Source organism: Ictalurus furcatus, chromosome 1 (assembly GCF_023375685.1).
Source record: "Ictalurus furcatus strain D&B chromosome 1, Billie_1.0, whole genome shotgun sequence".
Taxonomy (NCBI): domain Eukaryota; kingdom Metazoa; phylum Chordata; class Actinopteri; order Siluriformes; family Ictaluridae; genus Ictalurus; species Ictalurus furcatus.
The window spans coordinates 10,912,234-10,930,883 of NC_071255.1; the positions used below are offsets into that span (position 1 = coordinate 10,912,234).

The 18,650-nt window shown below is 45.9% G+C and overlaps 1 protein-coding gene across 1 annotated transcript in view; it reads left to right on the top strand.

Moving 5' to 3' along the window:
* erfl3 (Ets2 repressor factor like 3) overlaps positions 1 to 18,263 on the top strand; it is a 51,326-nt gene extending 33,063 nt beyond the window's left edge. Inside the window, exons 2-5 of the mRNA XM_053624932.1 lie at positions 4,053 to 4,287; positions 12,124 to 12,239; positions 12,514 to 13,418; positions 14,507 to 18,263. Of these exons, the coding sequence (XP_053480907.1) occupies positions 4,053 to 4,287; positions 12,124 to 12,239; positions 12,514 to 13,418; positions 14,507 to 15,067 (1,817 nt within the window). The 3' untranslated portion in view covers positions 15,068 to 18,263. The remainder of the gene's footprint in view (positions 1 to 4,052; positions 4,288 to 12,123; positions 12,240 to 12,513; positions 13,419 to 14,506) is intronic.
* The last annotated feature ends 387 nt before the right edge of the window (positions 18,264 to 18,650 follow it).

Sequence of the window (18,650 nt, forward strand, 5' to 3'; positions counted from 1 at the left end):
GTGTGTGCGCACACCCATAGAGAAGCATGGGATCAGACATCACGCCTCTGCAAGATTGTTTAGCACTATTAGTTCATCAAAGTGTGTGTGTGTGTGTGTGAGAGAGAGAATTACACATCTGTAAGTGTATCCATCATCGCCAGAAGGCCGTGCGTGCTTGTGTGACTTGGGAGTCTGTTCTTCATTGTTCACCGGGGAGTTTGACAGACATTGACTTTGGCTCAGACTTCTTAGTGGAGATCGCTTTCACGTGTGTGTGTGTGTGTGTGTGTGTGTGTGTGTGTGTGTGTGTGTGTGTGTGTGAGACATGAAACCAGATCTGTGTCTGTCAGAATCTATGGAGCATGGCACATTTGACCTCTTAAAGGGGCAATCACACGGCTTTTTCATGTGCTCTGCTTTCTAGTACAGCGTCGGTGGATCTGCTAATGCCCATGCTGATGTGATATTTGCCGTATGAATGCTTCAATCTGATTGGTCAGAAGGTGCTGATGAACTTTCCGTAACAGCAGCAGAACCCGGCGCAAGTTGCTCAAGAGATTTAGTTGAATTCAGGTTTATGGTCATTATATGCTGTATTTGCGCGATACGGTTGTGTTCAACCCTGTCGTGTATTAAAACAGGAGCGGTCTGTCCGTGACGAGGCCGCGTCGCTCCTCGCTCGCGATGATGAACAGCGGGAGCGCGAGTAAGACCTGTAACGTCTATTTAAAACACTACGATCAAAGTAAACGCAAGTAAAACAATATGCTTAAAGGCAGCGAGTCAGAGAAAAACACAAGGTGCCGTGAAAGGGAGATTTTATTATTCGTTTCGGACTGTAGTTTAATTATCAGTGCTTATTTTTTTTTTTTTTTTGTGCACCCAGAAAAAATAAGCCATAAGTATGTTTATATAATATAAACGTACGTGTATATGTGTGTGTGTGTGTGTGTGTGTGTGTGTGTAAGTATATAGTCTGAGGTTTATATTTGTAACACAGTTTCTGGATTTTATTTTAAGTAAACAAAAAAATAGTAATGAGTTTGCCCGCCCCTCCCCCCATCCGATTAACCGAAAAAATTCTCGGCCGATTTAAGCGATCACGAAAATAATCGTTCATTGCAGCCCTAGTAACATGTACAGAGGACATACGTGAACAGATTCACATGTGTAACTCGTAGATTATACACACACACACACACACACACTTACTTGTGTGTGTATGTGTACTGCCAGTTGACGTTTAGAGTTTTTGGAAGGAGTCTCCAGCGTCAGCACGTTGTAACAGTCCGAGATAAAGCTGTATCTTTAGGTTTTCCCACACAGGAAAGGATTCGGGACGTAGGACCTGGTCACTTGATGAGCTGCGTCTATCGGTCTCATTAAGTAAAAGGGAAGGGGGGGAAAAAAAGAGATGCTGGTGATTGTTTACAGTGATAACAAGAGTAAGCTTGTTTGGCAGACGTTCCACAACATACAGTAACTGTAAACGATCAAAAGTACGACGTAACTGTCTTTAATGACTTTTTTTTTTTTTTTTTTTTTAAGCATCGTTAGGAAGTCGCTGTGGCGTAAGAGGAATCAAACACTTCGGGGTACGCTCGTTCTAGACACTTCCGGGTGGTAACTGATTACAACACCCAGCTGTTGATGATTTTCCTCTAACCGCTATAAACAATGTTTTATTCCTCACGATTAACGGAAGAAGGAGGCACGGCGATGTTTTGTATCGTCTCCGACTGTGGTAAAAGTTCTTCCACAACTGACTGCTGTTCCAGCCTTGGTGTTTCTCAGACCTTAAGCAAATTTTTCAGAAAGGTGGTTACAGGTATGCAAATCGTCGTCTGTATGCAGTAACTGTTATGCAAACTTTCTGAAGACGGCACAACACGATGATGCAATCCAGTCCCAGACGGACACATGCAGTCAGGGTGGGACGGAAACCTGAAGCCTGAGTGCTGGTTGGTTTGTTTGTTTGTTTGTTTGTTTGTTTGTTTATTTTAAAAAAAACATCCCAACGCTCATCAATTTTTTTTTTCTTTCTTTTTTTTTTTTTTAACATCAACACAGCTGAATATTTATTCAGAGTTCCTCATTGAGTTGTATTCAAAGTTTTTCCTTGTGGGGGAAAAAAAAAAACCCTCACTGCTGTTGTGTCGTAAAAAGGGTCGTCTCGATCTGCTTGAATATAACTTCACAAAGAGAATACAGCCAGGAGGATCTCCGGTGGACCTGCCTGTCTGGGTTTTTTTTTCGTCTGTGCACGCATGCCAGTACATGCGTGTGTTTTGCACGTGTGCGTACGCGAACCTGGAATAAACGCCTCGGGTGCGGAGGATCTGCTCAGTTTTCAGCTAGCTCTTCATCGTAGCCGCTCTTTAATTCGCCGTGTTCTCCTTTCCCCTTGGATCTAGAGATCTCGAAATGGCCATAAGCGTCTAAATGATTGATTAAATGGCAAATTGTTTATTTAATTGTCAAATGACTTGTGCTTTCCAGATGTTTTGTGTAAGGACGTGCTGAAGTACTTCTAAGTACCTCTAATACCACAGTAATTTACCAACAGTTAAAAATGTCCATTTAGTAATAAATGACGATTCATGTTTATGAACCATTTATCGAGAAGTTTGAGGTTATGGAACGTCTGTAAGACAAGTTAGGAACAGCCGGTGCCTCACCAGCCTCCCCTTTTTTTTTTTTCTTTTCTTTTTTTTTTTTTTTTTTCCTCACACTCTTGAAGTCCCCATGAAATCAAGAATTTTGTATATGAATGTCAGCCTTAGGGTTATGTCTAAGCTAGTGTGCTCTAAAACAATGACGCAATATGCGTTTAGAAGATATACGCATTCAAAATGGACAGTCTCTCTCCACCAATGATACGGGTCAGCATGTTTGATGACATCATTCTGCACTTCAGCTTTCTGTCCGATCAAATACTCTGTCGCATGTGAAATGTCCCGCCCCTAGCATTATAAATATTCACGGTACTAACAGTCAAGTACGGTGTAGCACGGGCTGTGAGGTAAACTAAACGCAATTGGCTATTTAAAAAAGGGGGAGGTGCCATGCCATATATCCCGCCCTGACTTTCTGTTAGTGTGGAAATTATGAATCATCGAATAATGTTGCGCGTTTCCAGACACTTAACTGGGGACGATTGATTTATTTATTTATTTATTTATTTATTTATTTATTTATTTATTTATTTTATATTTATATTTTGTTTATTTTATAAATAAATAAATACAGCATGCAGCTCACATGTTACCGAGAAACCAGAAAGCGTAAACCCCTTTGTACTGAAGAGTTTCCTGTGTTGGAAAACGTACTAACCTCTACAAAGCACCGACACCCCCTTTTTTTTAATTTTTAAAAAAAAATGTTTTGTTTTTTTTTAAATGTTAAATAAACGTAACCTTTACCGAAAGCCTCGCCGTGGACGTTTGGCTTCTGTTAAACACCACTGTTTTTATACCATTTGTTTTCTATTAGTCTTGCATTATGTGTAGCGTCCACTATACAAATCCCTGCGATATAGCTGTTACTATAGAAACAGGAACATATTAGAATGAGCACATTTAATGTACACCGATGATTTGAATTCCAGCCAGGATGAAAAATGAATGAATTCATTTCTGATTCGAGAATTCGTTTGCCTTATTTAAGTATTAGAATCGATATGTGCTTGTTTTTTCAAGTGTTTATTATTATTATTATTATTATTATTATTATTATTATTATTATTATTTAGAGAGATTGATCTTTTTCTTTTTCTGTAGCTCTGACTAGCGGTCATCCTTATTTTAAACTTGTAAATTTGTCATCATTTAAACAGGGAAAATTAGTTGCAGCCCCAGTAAAACGTACAGATTACATTTGGGATTATGCGAGCGAGGCTTGAGATCAACTCTGTGGCCTCAGGCTGATTACTCTAACCCTCCGTTTGACGAGCCTCACCCGGCCGTGACCCTCTAATCAGGGTGATGAAGAGTCGGACTGATGATGTAGGTGAAAGTTGAAGGCGTTTTTGTTTATTATTTCTTCCTCATCGTCTTCTCCGTGCTTTTTAGGGTTCGCCTTTCCAGAATGGGCGTACAAGCCCGAGTCGAGCCCGGGCTCCAGGCAGATCCAGCTGTGGCACTTTATCCTGGAGCTGCTCAGGAAGGAGGAGTACCACGACGTCATCGCCTGGCAGGGGGACTACGGCGAGTTCGTCATCAAAGACCCCGACGAGGTGGCCAGACTGTGGGGGGCGCGCAAGTGCAAGCCTCAGATGAACTACGACAAACTCAGTCGAGCTCTCAGGTAAACTTGCTTCACGGTCCTCTTACGTTCCGCCCCGTCAACAGGCAGCGATCGATCGCTCTATCCGAGCCATCCGTGTTAAAAGTTATTACAGAAAGCATCCACGTGTACCGCTCTTTAAAACAAACTAGGTCTGACTTGCACAACGAGATTTAACCTCACACGACCTGTCCAGCTGAGAGCTCGGACTCTGTGGATCGAGACGTATTATTTGCTGAGCTCTATCCTTATTCTACACTTTAAAAAAAAAAAAAAAAAAAAAAACTCAACCGAAGTGCACTGATTTAAAACGATTAGGCAGGATCATGTGGCACAGATTGTGAGCCTGATGTGCCCGCACTTCTTTACATGAGCAGGTGCGACAGACAATCAGGCGGCGCTGTAGAACATCCACTCCTGCTTAACGCACCGGTCTGTTGATCTGCTCTTGTGCGAACGGCTGAGAATGCTATCCCCTTACAGTGCTACTATTTGTGTTAAATCGGCACTTAACCTCACGAAGTGCCAACTGCACGAGGCAGGCTACGTAAATCATTAACCCTAGGCAACGATCCGTTCTAAAACGCTGCTTATGCTAATTTGAAGCATCTCTTCTTTGTTGTGTACACTTATTCCAGAGCAAGCTACACATGCTATTTGTGGGTGGGTATGATCAGCCTGCGTGTTAGGTTTTCCTCCTCTCCGAGTGCTATTAACAGACAGACGGAGGGGATCTAGGATGCTCCCGCACTAGTTCTTATGCTTTTCCCGCCACAGACGTAATTAGCCCGTATGTCAGGATGTTCTACCTCAGCAGCGCTTCTGTCTACATCACGTCGACACCAGGCCGAAGTCTTACGTTGCGAATCGATCCACGCTGTAAAGCACTACTATTGTTAGGACACCAGGACGTTTTGTCCCAGTCGACTCATCGCCGTTTGCACAAAAACGTCACAGACGGCATAACACCGTCAACACGTCGATAAAAGTGTCTGCCAGATGAGTAAATGTAACGTGAAATGTAAACATTGGCCGCGGCGTCCGCGTGTAGGCGGACGCGCAGCACCTGTCAGTCACTGTCCACACCTTCCTCTTAGCGAGACCGCAGACTCGAGTTAGACGGGAACGATGTAGCGGGGTGGCAGAATCGATTCCGCACGTCGTCCGTCAGGACGATTTGGCAGTAGAGGCTTCGGCTTGGAAACGAGCGCTTTAACAGACGGGCACCGACAGGATTTCAGCCGGTTTCAGGAATAAACGTGCGTAGTATATTCCTGAGACTAAGCTCGAACCGTGTATTTTGGTTTATATCAGGAGAATACTCCCAAGCTATACTCTGTGGTCAGTATCGGGGACACCTATCGTAAGTGTGTACTCTGTAAACATGCAGTTAATGTACAGCCGAAGGAGGCAGGCTGCTGTACGATCTACACCGACCAGATGTTATTCGGATCATTCTCACAAATTATTCGTCCTCGTGAGGTGTTGAGCCACCACAAGCCTCCTGAACTGCTACACTGTACCTTGCAGCCACATCGGACGGACGGACGGACACGATGAACTCGCATATTGTTGTTTTGTTTTGATGTTTCACGTCGAGGCAAAATCCCCCATATCTGCTCGATTGGGTTGTGATGAGGTTATTGTGATTTTAGATCATTTTCATACTCCTCGAGAACATTCGGTGGATCTTCGTGCCGTGTGGGTGGAGTCATCCTCCAACAGTCCCCTCCCATCAGGATAAAGGTGATCTCGGTGTCGATTCGCAAGTGACTCTTCGCTTTACGGGGGGACAAGTGCATGCAAACCAAGCAAAATGCCTTTCACGTTTATGAACAGGGTCCGGGCTTTATCACTCATCACTTCTCGTGCATCACCACTGGTGCTTTTTGCCGTCTTTCAGCTAGAGGTCAAGGAGACCAAGAGGACATCTGAGGGTTTAGAATGCAGGATTTCAGCTTTCCAGTTTAACAATAATGTACATAACATTTAACGTCCTCTCTGTTTGCATCACTGGTTATGAGCAGTGACGCGAGGAAGCTCAAGGCACCACGGCCCTGTAACTTAGGAGGACCATGGATTGATGTTTGGGCAACAGCTATTAAATCAGCATCGCCGTTTCGAATATCAACCGGTTTCACTTCCTGCAACTCTTATTGAGGACAAAATGTCCTGTTACTTTGGAAACATTATGTACAACTCCTAAACTTTTACATACATGTTTATATACCCGTGTGTGTGTGTGTGTGTGTCTATAATATACACATACGTCTGAGGTAATCTCCTTCATTCTCTTCATCTGTCGAGATGGCACAAGTGAAACTATTTTCTTTATTTACAGGAAGTGGAATTTGACCAGTCAAGTCAGTAATTATTTCATCTCTGTTTAATTCAGCTGTTCTGAAGCCAAACCCCTTTCGAGACCTTTACAAGACGAGATCTAGTCCGGTTCCAAGAAAATCACTGGAAGCAGTTCATTCGCGAGTCGAGTCCAGCAGAAATAACCGGAGAAACGCACGCGTACGGCGTTCGGAAATAAAGGAACGCGGCGTAAATAGACGACATGCTGAACAAAGCCAAGTGTTTGAGTTGTAAATGCCACCAAAGCCATTGACTTGTTAAACATCACATCGGGGGGGGGGCAAATTTAAATGTGTGTATGCCTGTAAAATACTGTTAAAAGGCTGAGAGTGTGAATGATGCGAAGCCTCGACGGTATCAGTAACGGTATGCCGATTAATGTCAGAGTGTTAAAACACTAACACTTTCACAGCCTTGGCAATATTTTTGTGTATTTTTTTTTGAAAATATTTGTTGGACTCAACAGGCCCATTTTGCACCGCCCACTACTGATGTATTTATGTATTTTCAGTTCATCACTGTATTTGCCAGTTGGGATCTGGTGCGATTGTCTCATTATGGCACTATCCAGCGCGTTCTCCGGACCGGCGCCCGTCTCTTTCCTGTCGTGTGCGTGTGGAAATTCCCACTCCGTCCAACAGCATTGTCCCAGTGTTGTTGTTCCACAGCAGGTCAGGACACACGCAGCTTCCTCTCGCCTCCAAAGCAGGGTGGAGGAACCTCCTCCCCGCTCCCGTCCCTGCATCCTCCCACCACCGAGACACAATGGGGTCCGTGTCCATCGCGCGAGCGATCAGCCTTTACAGACTTGGCACGCGTTGGGGATAGTTTGCGCATACCTGTGATGCCATGGCGGCTGCCGATAATTACTTTCAGCGCACGCATCTTACATCTTTGTCCTGTCCTACAGGTGTGAGATCTGAAGTGACCTACTTCAAGTCTTTGCATTTGATTGATGTTGATTGGCTGTGTGTGGAGAGAGTGAGTCAGAGGATTTGGACTACAACAGACCCCTTTGTCAAATGGACAAGTTTGTGTGTGTGTGTGTGTGTGTGTGTGTGTGTGGTGAAGAGGAGAGGGGAGTGAGCTTGGGGGCAGACTTGTGTACATCTTATTGTCAAAGACAGAATGGGTTCTTTCTTAGGCTGGTGGGTGAAGAGAGACGCACACAGTACACACTCGTGGCACACTCTGACACGCGGAAACACACTCTTACACACGCGCACACAGCATGATGTTTATCTGCGAGTTCACAATGGAGCCAGTGGATGTCTCGAGACTCAAGTGTGCGCCTGTGATGGTGTTTAGTAAACAAGCTGCATTAGTACTATTTCCCCGATGTCCTTTTCTCCTCGGGAAGAATCCGAGCCGTTCTACGCCTCGCCTGATACGTGCTACAGGAGTAATAGCGAAGATCATGGTGTGAAAGGAAGCAAAAATACACTCTAGATCTAAATGACGGAAGAATTTTGAGGGTCGTGTCGTTTTTATCGATAGCACAGGGTTACTTTAAAACATCATGAGGCTCAGTCATGTAGAAACGAATAATATAGAGTAAAGTCGGGACGAACACACAGCGTTACCATCCCGAAGTGGAATATCTTCCTATACAAGCCCGAGGTGTCTCCTCGGTGAAAGTGTTGTACCACGGCAATTTGTCATTGCGGTCAACCCCCGTTTCGTCACCTGCCAATTCCTATCCACCGGTCAGTCCTCTTATGTTATTATATGACTGCACCAACCAGAAGGGGGTGAACGCCGTATGGTAAATGGTCTGCACTTGTATAGCGCAGGAGCACCTCTGGGTTCAGTGTCTCACCCAAGGACACTTCGGGATGTGGAGTCACGTGGGCCGGGAATCGAACCGCCAACCCTACGATTAGTGGACAACCCGCTCTACCACCTGAACCACAGCCGCCAACACTGGGTGCTTCCTCTAAGCCAGCCGACTGCATCTGTTCAGACTGCTGCTCATGCTGCATCACAGCGCGGAATAAAACGCACACAGGAAAGCACTATCCACCCTCTTCCACATCCGTGAGCTCACGGATGCCTGTGATTGGCTAGTGTTGCTCTGATTGACAGGGCGGAAAGTGTGTGCAGCGTCTATTAAACCACACCATCTGATTGGAGAATTCAGCAGTGATGTGGTGTAATGATCTGTCAGTGTGTGTGTGTGTGTGTGTGTGTGTGTGTGCGCGAGCGAGCGCATTTTAAACCCATTCACTCAAATTTGATTGTGGAAACCTTCTTCCTTCCCTAAAATCATGCTTTCATGTCCGAGCCCGGTCCAGCCTTCATGCACAGGATGTAAGAGATAGAGCAGAGAGCTGCATGTGGGTAATTACGCCCAAAGGTAGAGACACAGAGAATCCTTCTCTTTTGAAGTCAGGTCAAATGGGGGGTGTGTGGGTGTGTGTGTTTCATCTCGTATTCGTGTGTGCGTGTGTGTGTGTTTCATCTCGTATTCGTGTGTCTGACTTCATCTCGTATTCGTGTGTGTGTTTCATCTCGTATTCGTGTGTGTGTGTTCATCTCGTATCCGTGTGTGTGTGTGTGTTTCATCTCGTATTCGTGTGTGTGTGTGTGTGTGTGTGTGTGTGTGTTTCATCTCGTATTCGTGTGTCTGACTTCATCTCGTATTCGTGTGTGTGTTTCATCTCGTATTCGTGTGTGTGTGTTCATCTCGTATTCGTGTGTGTGTGTGTGTTTCATCTTGTATTGGTGTGTGTGTGTGTGTGTGTCATCTCGTATTGGGGTGTGTGTGTGTGTGTGTGTGTGTGTGTGTGTGTGTGTGTGTGTGTGTGTCATCTCGTATTGGTGTGTGTGTGTGTGTCATCTCGTATTGGTGTGTGTGTGTGTGTGTCATCTCGTATTGGTGTGTGTGTGTGTGTGTGTGTGTGTCATCTCATATTGGTGTGTGTGTGTGTGTGTGTGTGTGTGTGTCATCTCGTATTGGTGTGTGTGTGTGTGTGTCATCTCGTATTGGTGTGTGTGTGTGTGTGTGTGTCATCTCATATTGGTGTGTGTGTGTGTGTGTGTCATCTCGTATTGGTGTGTGTGTGTGTCATCTCGTATTGGGGTGTGTGTGTGTGTGTGTGTGTGTCATCTCGTATTGGTGTGTGTGTGTGTCATCTCGTATTGGTGTGTGTGTGTGTGTGTGTGTGTGTCATCTCATATTGGTGTGTGTGTGTGTGTGTGTGTGTGTGTGTGTCATCTCGTATTGGTGTGTGTGTGTGTCATCTCGTATTGGTGTGTGTGTGTGTGTGTGTGTGTGTCATCTCGTATTGGTGTGTGTGTGTGTGTCATCTCGTATTGGTGTGTGTGTGTGTGTGTCATCTCGTATTGGTGTGTGTGTGTGTGTGTGTCATCTCGTATTGGTGTGTGTGTGTGTGTGTGTCATCTCGTATTGGTGTGTGTGTGTGTGTCATCTCGTATTGGTGTGTGTGTGTGTGTGTGTGTCATCTCGTATTGGTGTGTGTGTGTGTGTGTGTGTCATCTCGTATTGGTGTGTGTGTGTGTGTGTGTGTGTGTGTGTGTGTGTGTGTGTGTGTGTGTCATCTCGTATTGGTGTGTGTGTGTGTGTGTGTCATCTCGTATTGGTGTGTGTGTGTGTGTGTGTGTCATCTCGTATTGGTGTGTGTGTGTGTGTGTGTGTGTGTGTGTGTGTGTGTGTGTGTGTGTGTCATCTCGTATTGGTGTGTGTGTGTGTGTGTGTCATCTCGTATTGGTGTGTGTGTGTGTGTGTCATCTCGTATTGGTGTGTGTGTGTGTGTGTGTGTCATCTCGTATTGGTGTGTGTGTGTGTCATCTCGTATTGGTGTGTGTGTGTGTCATCTCGTATTGGTGTGTGTGTGTGTGTGTGTCATCTCGTATTGGTGTGTGTGTGTGTGTGTGTCATCTCGTATTGGTGTGTGTGTGTGTGTGTGTCATCTCGTATTGGTGTGTGTGTGTGTGTGTGTCATCTCGTATTGGTGTGTGTGTGTGTGATGTGTATCAGGGATGTTCTAATGCACAGCTACTTTTGTAAACCCCAGGCTTGTCGCTTTATTTGTTTTCCTGTTTGTTTATTAGGGCTGTGACGGCTGACTGGATCAGTCCGAATCTCGAGCAATCCAACTGCAATGATCCTTTAATAGGGATATCGCACCCAGTCGCTTTGGCCATCTGTCCTGTCCTACTTCTCCTGCAACTCTTCACGTGTGTTCTGCTCCCTTGTGCATGTCGTGTGGAAGAATAAAACAGATCTATGAATTAGGCCGAGTTTAAACGGAGCACATACGACCGCTATACATCTTTGCCTTTAGTGCCATTTAGTTACCGGTGGGAAATTCTCTCACTTTAATTATCCTCGTCTGTAGTTAAGGCGTAGAGATGAGTGAAGGGGCGACGTGCACGATCTGCCATACGCGAGTGCGATTTATCGTAAGATAATAACGGTAATCATCATGTCCTTTGTTTACACAGATTTTTTTTTTTTTTTTTTTCTTTTTTTAAAAAAATTCTTCTTCTTTCTTAAAACGGTCTCATTAATTGTGTTTGTAAGAAAAACAGGTACATATGGACATGTGTTAACACCCACTCTGTGTGGGTCTAACACTCACTCTCGCACTCTCCCTCCGTCTTCTGGCCCACCGATCTGTTTTTGTCTGAACCTCGAAAGAGCCTGTCTGAACATTCACGACTCCTCTTAATAACCATAATTCTCTCTCTCGCTCTCTCGCTCTTCTCTCTCACTCGGCCTCACACACGCACAAACCACAAGTCTGAATCTGTCTGTCTCGCCATAATCTACCACACTCTGGTGTGTATCCTCCACACGCACACACGTGTGTGTGTGTGTGTGTGTGTGTGTGTATACACACACACAATCTTTCTATTGATTTTTGTATTATTAGAGAGAAATCATTTTGTCCGTACATATTCCTCCGATCTCAGTATAACACGCCCTCTTGCCTTTTGCTGTTCCCAAATCCCAGCTATTTTGACCTTCTCGCACACTCCTTTAATCGTATGGACACGTGCGCGCGCACACACACACACACACACACACACACACAGAGCTTGAACACACAGCTAAGCGGCATCCTGTAAACATTTTTTAAAAACCGCCCGTGTCAGCATCTCCCCTTAAACCCGCCACTCGCACAAATGAGTAGCTTACAGGTCGTAACGCATAAGATCAGAAGCGATCTTCTGCACGCTCACGCTCTGCAAGGAGAGGGTCGATCACGTTCGGGACACATTTAGGCTCGTATAAATAGACGGAGCAACGAGAAAGGATCGAGGTTATGTAAAAAGCTGGAGGAGGAAACAAGTTCTGCACGTATAGACGAGAGAACAGAACTCCTATAAAAGGATTAAGAAAGGAGATTTTGCACAGTCCGTTATATAAACTCGAACTAGGATGACCAGAGCGGTCACGAAACGGTCGGAAAGCGCGTGTGCGTTTGCGATTGTGTTACCGTAGCGGTACGTGTTTGTGTCGTCCTGCAGGTATTACTACAACAAACGGATCCTGCACAAAACGAAAGGCAAGCGCTTCACCTACAAGTTCAACTTCAACAAGTTGGTCCTCGTCAACTACCCCTTCATAGACATGGGGTCTGCAGGTACACACAGAGACACACACACACACACACACACTCACTCGCATGCACACACTGCCTACATACTGTCTTTTAAACTCCCACACAAACAAAATGACACACACGTGCAAACACGCATGCAGACAGACTGCCCACTCACTGCTCTCTCTCTACAGAACTCACGCAGAACCTAATGTTTTTCCATCTCATGCCATCTTTTGTCCCTTTCTTGTGTGTGTGTGTGTGTGTGTGTGTTTAACTCTCTTTGTTTATTCCCACTCTGTGTCGTGGCGTGTAGGTGTAGGCGTTCCTCAGAGCGCTCCTCCCGTGCCCACAGGTGCAGTGTCTCACTTCCGTTTCCCTCCGTCCACCCCGTCTGAGGTTCTCTCCCCCAGCAGTGAGGAGCTGAGAAGCCCGGGCTCTTTCAGCAGCGTGGCGCGGCGCCTGGCTCGAGGCTCGGTGTCTGACTGCAGCGACGGCACCTCCGCCAACTCGGAGATCGACGAGGGCAGCCTCGGCGTTGGCGCGGCGGAAGAGCGTGTGCCCGATCGAGGCTTCAGGAGCGCCGTGCCGCCTCGCCTGGCCCACGACGCTCTGTACCGGATGTACGGAAACCACGGGGGTCACAGGGGTCACCGCGCTCACCCGGAGCCGCTCTCGCCCTTCGCTCCCGCAGGCTCGGGCCTGTTGGCTCCACCGCCGCTCTCACCGGCCCTCCCCGTGACGGCGGGCACACACCTGGCCTACACACCCTCGCCAACGCTGTCACCAATGCCAGGCTCCATATTCTCATTCAGCGCTGAGGATATGCAGCGCTACCTTCAGGCGCATACGCAGAGTGTCTATAACTACCACCTGAGCCCGCGCGCCCTCTTCCACTACCCCAACGTGGTCGTGCCCCAGCCGCAGCGGCCCGAGAAGCCTCTGCCTAGTACCACCGAGCGTCCGTCCGTCCTTGCTCACTCGTACCCGCTGGCCCCGGCGGACGACGCCCATCACGCGCCCTTTAAGTTCAAGCTGCAGCCTCCACCACCAGGCAGAAAGCAGCAGCGCGAGTCACAAGGACACCAGGGCTCCCTCGGCTCGTCCTCGTCGTCTGCCCTCGGCTCCTCGCTCTCTTTCGGCAGCGACCTGAGCTCGGGCATCGTCTCCAACTCTTCATCGAGCGGATCGCTCAACAGCACAGGCCTACCCAAGATCAAGGTGTGTCTCTTTATTATTATTATTATTATCATTATTATTATTATTATTATTATTATTATTATTTAGATTAAACAAATTCTAAACGAATACATTGCATTATTCCAACCTGCAAGCCAAGCCCAACATTGTTCTCGAACGGCGCATCATTAAAAAAAATATATATATATACCGACCGACCATAATCACATCTTCAGTAAAGGACGGCTGTCGACAGGCTCATTGTCTTTGTATCAGCACACGAGGGACTTTACAATCAAACGAACATGATGACTACAGGAATAGTGGAAGTACCACGCGTTGTAATGAATTTGCCGTTTACTCGTTTTCCGATTTCCTAAATTCAGCATAACGGCATCCTGCTCCTCAGCGTTTTCACGGATGCGCGGTGTAAAACGTTCTTTTCCCACAAGCAAGGGAAGAACACCTTTTGGTTTTAGTGTGCAGAAGTCTTTTTAATAGATTTTATTTGAAATAAAGTCGCACCGTGACTCGTGATGTAATTTATGAGCGTGTCGCGGGTATTGTTAGCGCTCCGATAATTGGCCAAATTCATTGTTTCACGAGTACTTCATTAAACACTGAAATCTATTTTTGTACCAATTATTTCCTTCTTCCCCAGGTCCTTGTTATATAACTTACTGTAGATGCGAAATATCAAAGCTGTAATCCTTCACAGGCTTTTCGATAGCAAACTTTAATGTTGTAGTACATTTTATATTATGCTTTGCGTGGAGTTCGCATGTTCTCGCCGTGCTCTTTTTTGTTTGTGTACTCCGGTTCCATCCCCCAGTCCGAAAACGTGCGCTGTAGCCTGATTGGCATTTCCAAATTGTCTGTCGTGTGCGAACGTGTGATTGTGCCCTGCGACGGATTGACACCCCAGTCGAGGTGTCCCCCGCCTCGTGCCTCGAGTCCCCTGGGATAGGCGCCAGGCTCCCCCCACGGATGGATATTACGCTTCATAATTTTACCAAGTGAATATTTTAGGTTCGGTGTAACGTACTCCTTCTACCTTACTCACTCGCTTCTACGGTCTCTGTTTCTCTCTCTTTCTCTGTCTGTCCGTCATTGCGGTCGTCGTCTTGCAGGTAGAGCCCATCTCTGACATCGAATCTGAGGAGGAGGTTGAGGTCACCGACATCAGTGACGAGGAGGGAGACGAGCAAGAGTTCTTCTCCGCCCACCGCCGTGACCACCATCATCATCATCACCACCACCACCACCACCACATTTCCGGGCGTCAGTCCAACGGCGTTTCCGCTTCTCTTCAGTACGACGACTCGGAGGAAGATGTGTTCAAAGCCCCGGCTCCTCCGCCATTCTTTGGTGCACCTTCCTCGTCGTCGTCTCGTGGCGGCATGCCCGTGGTAAAGAGCGAGCCGGACACTCCCCCGGCAACCAGCGGGCACGGGCACGCCCCCTTGGCCTCTCCCTCTCAGTGCATCCCGCTAAAACTGCGCTTCAAGCGGCGCTGGGACCAGGAGCAGCACACCGAGGAGGCCGAGGATAAAAAAGTCCGGGGGGACAAAAAGAACGGAGAGAGCAGCGGATTCGAGAGGGAGGACGGCGAGAACTCGGCCCCTCACAAATTGGGCGCCGAACTGCACCGCGCAGCCGCCCAGCTGTCTCTGGAAAACAAGGACTGCTGATACAAGCGACGTGCTGGCGTAACACACACGTGCAGGACGAGCACTCATACCTACGACGCTCGAGAACAACGGCCGCTGACGTTCACACACTCGCAGACGGACACGCCTCTTTTTACAGATCTACGACACTGACACACAAGCACCAGCACTCACGAAACAAAACCGGCCCCGCTCTTCACAAACAAGCAAATGTGTTTTCATTTCAGAGCTCACCAATGTAAACTTTCTCAGAAGGTGATTGTAATAAGGAAAAAAGTACCATGCGCACACGCACGCACACACACACACACACACACACACACACACACACGCACGACTGACCCTCAGGAGACTTTGACAATTGGCACTGGAGGACATTTTTTATTTTTCATTTTTATTCAAGTGAAGTGCCTGCAAATCCCTCACACACCCGCAGACAGCAGAGCGAACGGCAGAGCAAGTCCTGGACTGAAATGATCACATGATCAGCATAAACACACGGGCAGATCAGCTATCGTTAGCTTTGGGTGGAGTGTTTGTCTGCTCCTCCTCATCCTCAGAGAGGCACTGTTGTAAATGCTCTACGAGCTGTGCTGTACACGTAACCAGCCTGGCCATGTTGCTCAGGGACCCTTTATGGCACACACACACACACACACGCACAAACACACGGAACCACATGTACATTTCTGATGAATCCACCTGTCGCTTGTGTGAATCCTGCACTGGACTGCATTTCCCTAAAGCTCCTCAGCCTCATGACCATTGATATGTGATTAAAACTAGGAGTGTTCACAGCGCCTGTTTAACTCCTCTAACGTTTAACAGTGGAGATTACTGTTTTGGGAAAGCAAGCTCAGATGGTTGGAAGTGTGTGTGGTGTGTTGTGATGTTTCTGAGTGTTCTCAGGATTTCTCTTCTTTCTATGTAAACCAGCTCACCTCAGTGCTCTCTCGCTCTCTCTCTCTCTCTCTCTCTCTCTCTCTCTCTGTCTCTCTCTCTCTCTCTCTCTGTTTCTTTTTGGCTCGCTCTGGGACCAGAAAATACTGTTTGTATTCCATTTTTTATTTTTTATTTTTTTTCTTTCTCCTCTGTGCGGATGAAAGGATTCGTGGTTTACATCTCTGAAGATTGCAGATCCGTTTGGTTAAACGAAGCTTCAGGATCATAGCCGAGTGGAGCGATGGTGGAGATTTTTATTTATTTATCTCATCCCTCCCCCCCCCCCCCCCCCCCAAAAAAAAAAAAACGTTCTCGTCCAACGTAGTCACTTGTTCTTAGTTCTCGGCGCTCGCTGTGTGAGTGATCAGCGTGTCATTCGGTGCAGGAGAGGGGCCGGAGGGCTACGCTTTGCGTTGTGTAAGTGTAGGGCGTCCTGTGTGGGCAGTGTTTTTGTTTGTTTGTTTTTTTTTGTTTGTTTGGTTTTTTTTTTTTTTTTACCTGTGTGGGAATTAGAGTTCCTCTCATGTAATCCTCCAGAACCTCCTGGGGAATTGTGGGAAGTGTAGTTTTGAGCGTTTTTGTGGCGTAAGAGGCACCTGATTCATCCTTTCCCCTACACACTAACTGATAGCATAACAGGCCAGAATTGTACACTGCCTTCTAGCATGTCGAGACGAAAACATGAGAACCCAAACTTTTACATTTCTGAACCTGTTCTGTATATTGTATGAATATTGTAAGCTGCAGTCGTGGAACCATAGCATTAACGGTATGTAATTATCCAGGGTTTTGAAAGAGGTTTTGTTTTAAAAGGTCTGGATGTCGTATATAGGCATTTTTTTGGGGGGGGGGGGGGGTTGGGGTTTTATTTTGGTTCATTTTTATACATGTATGATTTATTTTTTTTTTAAAAAAGATTATTTTTTTGAAATACACATACACAAATAGCGAAAGACAAAATCACACCAAGCATTGGATAGAAGCAGAGCTCTGAACTTTACCTGATGCAAGTGCCGCCATTCTGTTCTAGTGTGTGTGTGTGTGTGTGTGTGTGTGTGTGAGAATGAGCGAGCGAGTGAGTGAGTGTGTGTCTGCCCTGTCTGTCCATCTCCTGGGTAACCACCAGTCCGGAGTTCAGCATAGTGGACCTCCTGAAGGTCTGTGAACTTTAGCCCAGCTGTGAGGACACTTGCGCACAGCATCGGAGAAGAAACTGCGTGAGATGGCCAATCATGACTCGGTGAGGGCGGAGTCTGCATCCTGCCATCCGGAAGACGCACAGATCCTACGGGCATGTCGTTCACACTGTACAGTATTTAACTTTCGACAGAACTGGCAAGCCCGATGGCTACGCTTCTGACGTCCTCTGTCCCCCGTCCTCTTCATGTGACTGACAGTTGCCTTACTCTTTACTCCTCCAGTAAAACTGTCCCGTAATCCTTATCCTGCCCAGGAGCCCCGCCTTCTTTTGCTGACCTATTGAATGATTTGTTAGGTCTCTGGACCTGCTGCGCTGAGGAAGACATTGCTTTATGTGAGGGACATGGCGCAGGACTACATATTTTTAAGCAGGTTAATTTCTCTTTCATCTTTTGTTGTTGTTTTTTTTTTTTCTTCTTCTTCTTTTTTTTTTTTTTTCCCATATGATGTCAAATTTGCTGTTTTATGATCATTATCATTATTGACAATTTTATTGTTTATTTTTTCCTCATTTAGTCCTGAGTTTGGGTTCGTCAAAGAAGTGATCTATTCGAGAGCGGAGTCTCTTGCCGTTAACCCAACCATGTGTTATACATGTAACAGTTGAACCTTTTTAAAGTTGTAAAATAACTAAAAGCTGTAATTATATTTCAGGCTGTTATAATGGAGACAGATGATAGTGTATGGAGGTAGAGGGGACGCATATGATTTTTAACTCTGGTCATGTTATGTAATTCGTTATTTTGTAATGTTACTCTTTTGTTGATCTTGCGTGTTTCTTTTTCATTTGTGGGATTTACATAATTTGAAAAGAAACTGTATTGCTTTATTGTGTAATGGTCTTTTTTCGCTCGCTCTCTCTCTCTCTCTCGCTCTCTCTCCCTCTCTCGCTCTCTCTCGCTCTCTCTCTCTGTCTTTACCTTCCTTCTCTCTTTATTTCTGTGGTATCACAGCTTTTAATGACAGGTTGAGTTTTAATAACAAATTGTAACATTTTAATTCTCCTTACGTTTGTTGATTTCTGATGTTTTTAAATGTAATCAGGGTTAATTAAACTGGTTAATACCACCTGAGGGATCTTGATGTTGTGACTGTTCTTTCCTCAAATGTCGATTGGCGTTTAGTAAATTTAGGCCTCCAACTCTCAGCACATCAGTTTGTTATTCACCTTAAAGCATATTCATTAAGTGCTTAAGTATTATGTTATCTTCAGTGATGTCCAAAATGTATTTTGTGATGGAAATACTGAGTTAAAATGTCTTTCTTCGATATGTCGATCTATTTTCACTTTGGTTCATGGATTCCTAAATTACCCACAATGCCGTTTAACTGGCGTCAGTGGGATTTATGCTGCATTTGATTTACCTTGAAGTTTGGGGAAAACCGTGGACGCCTCAATGTTTATTTTCTGTTGCTAACAAGCTAGCCAGCTAGCTGTGAGGAGTGATGTACACCGATCAGC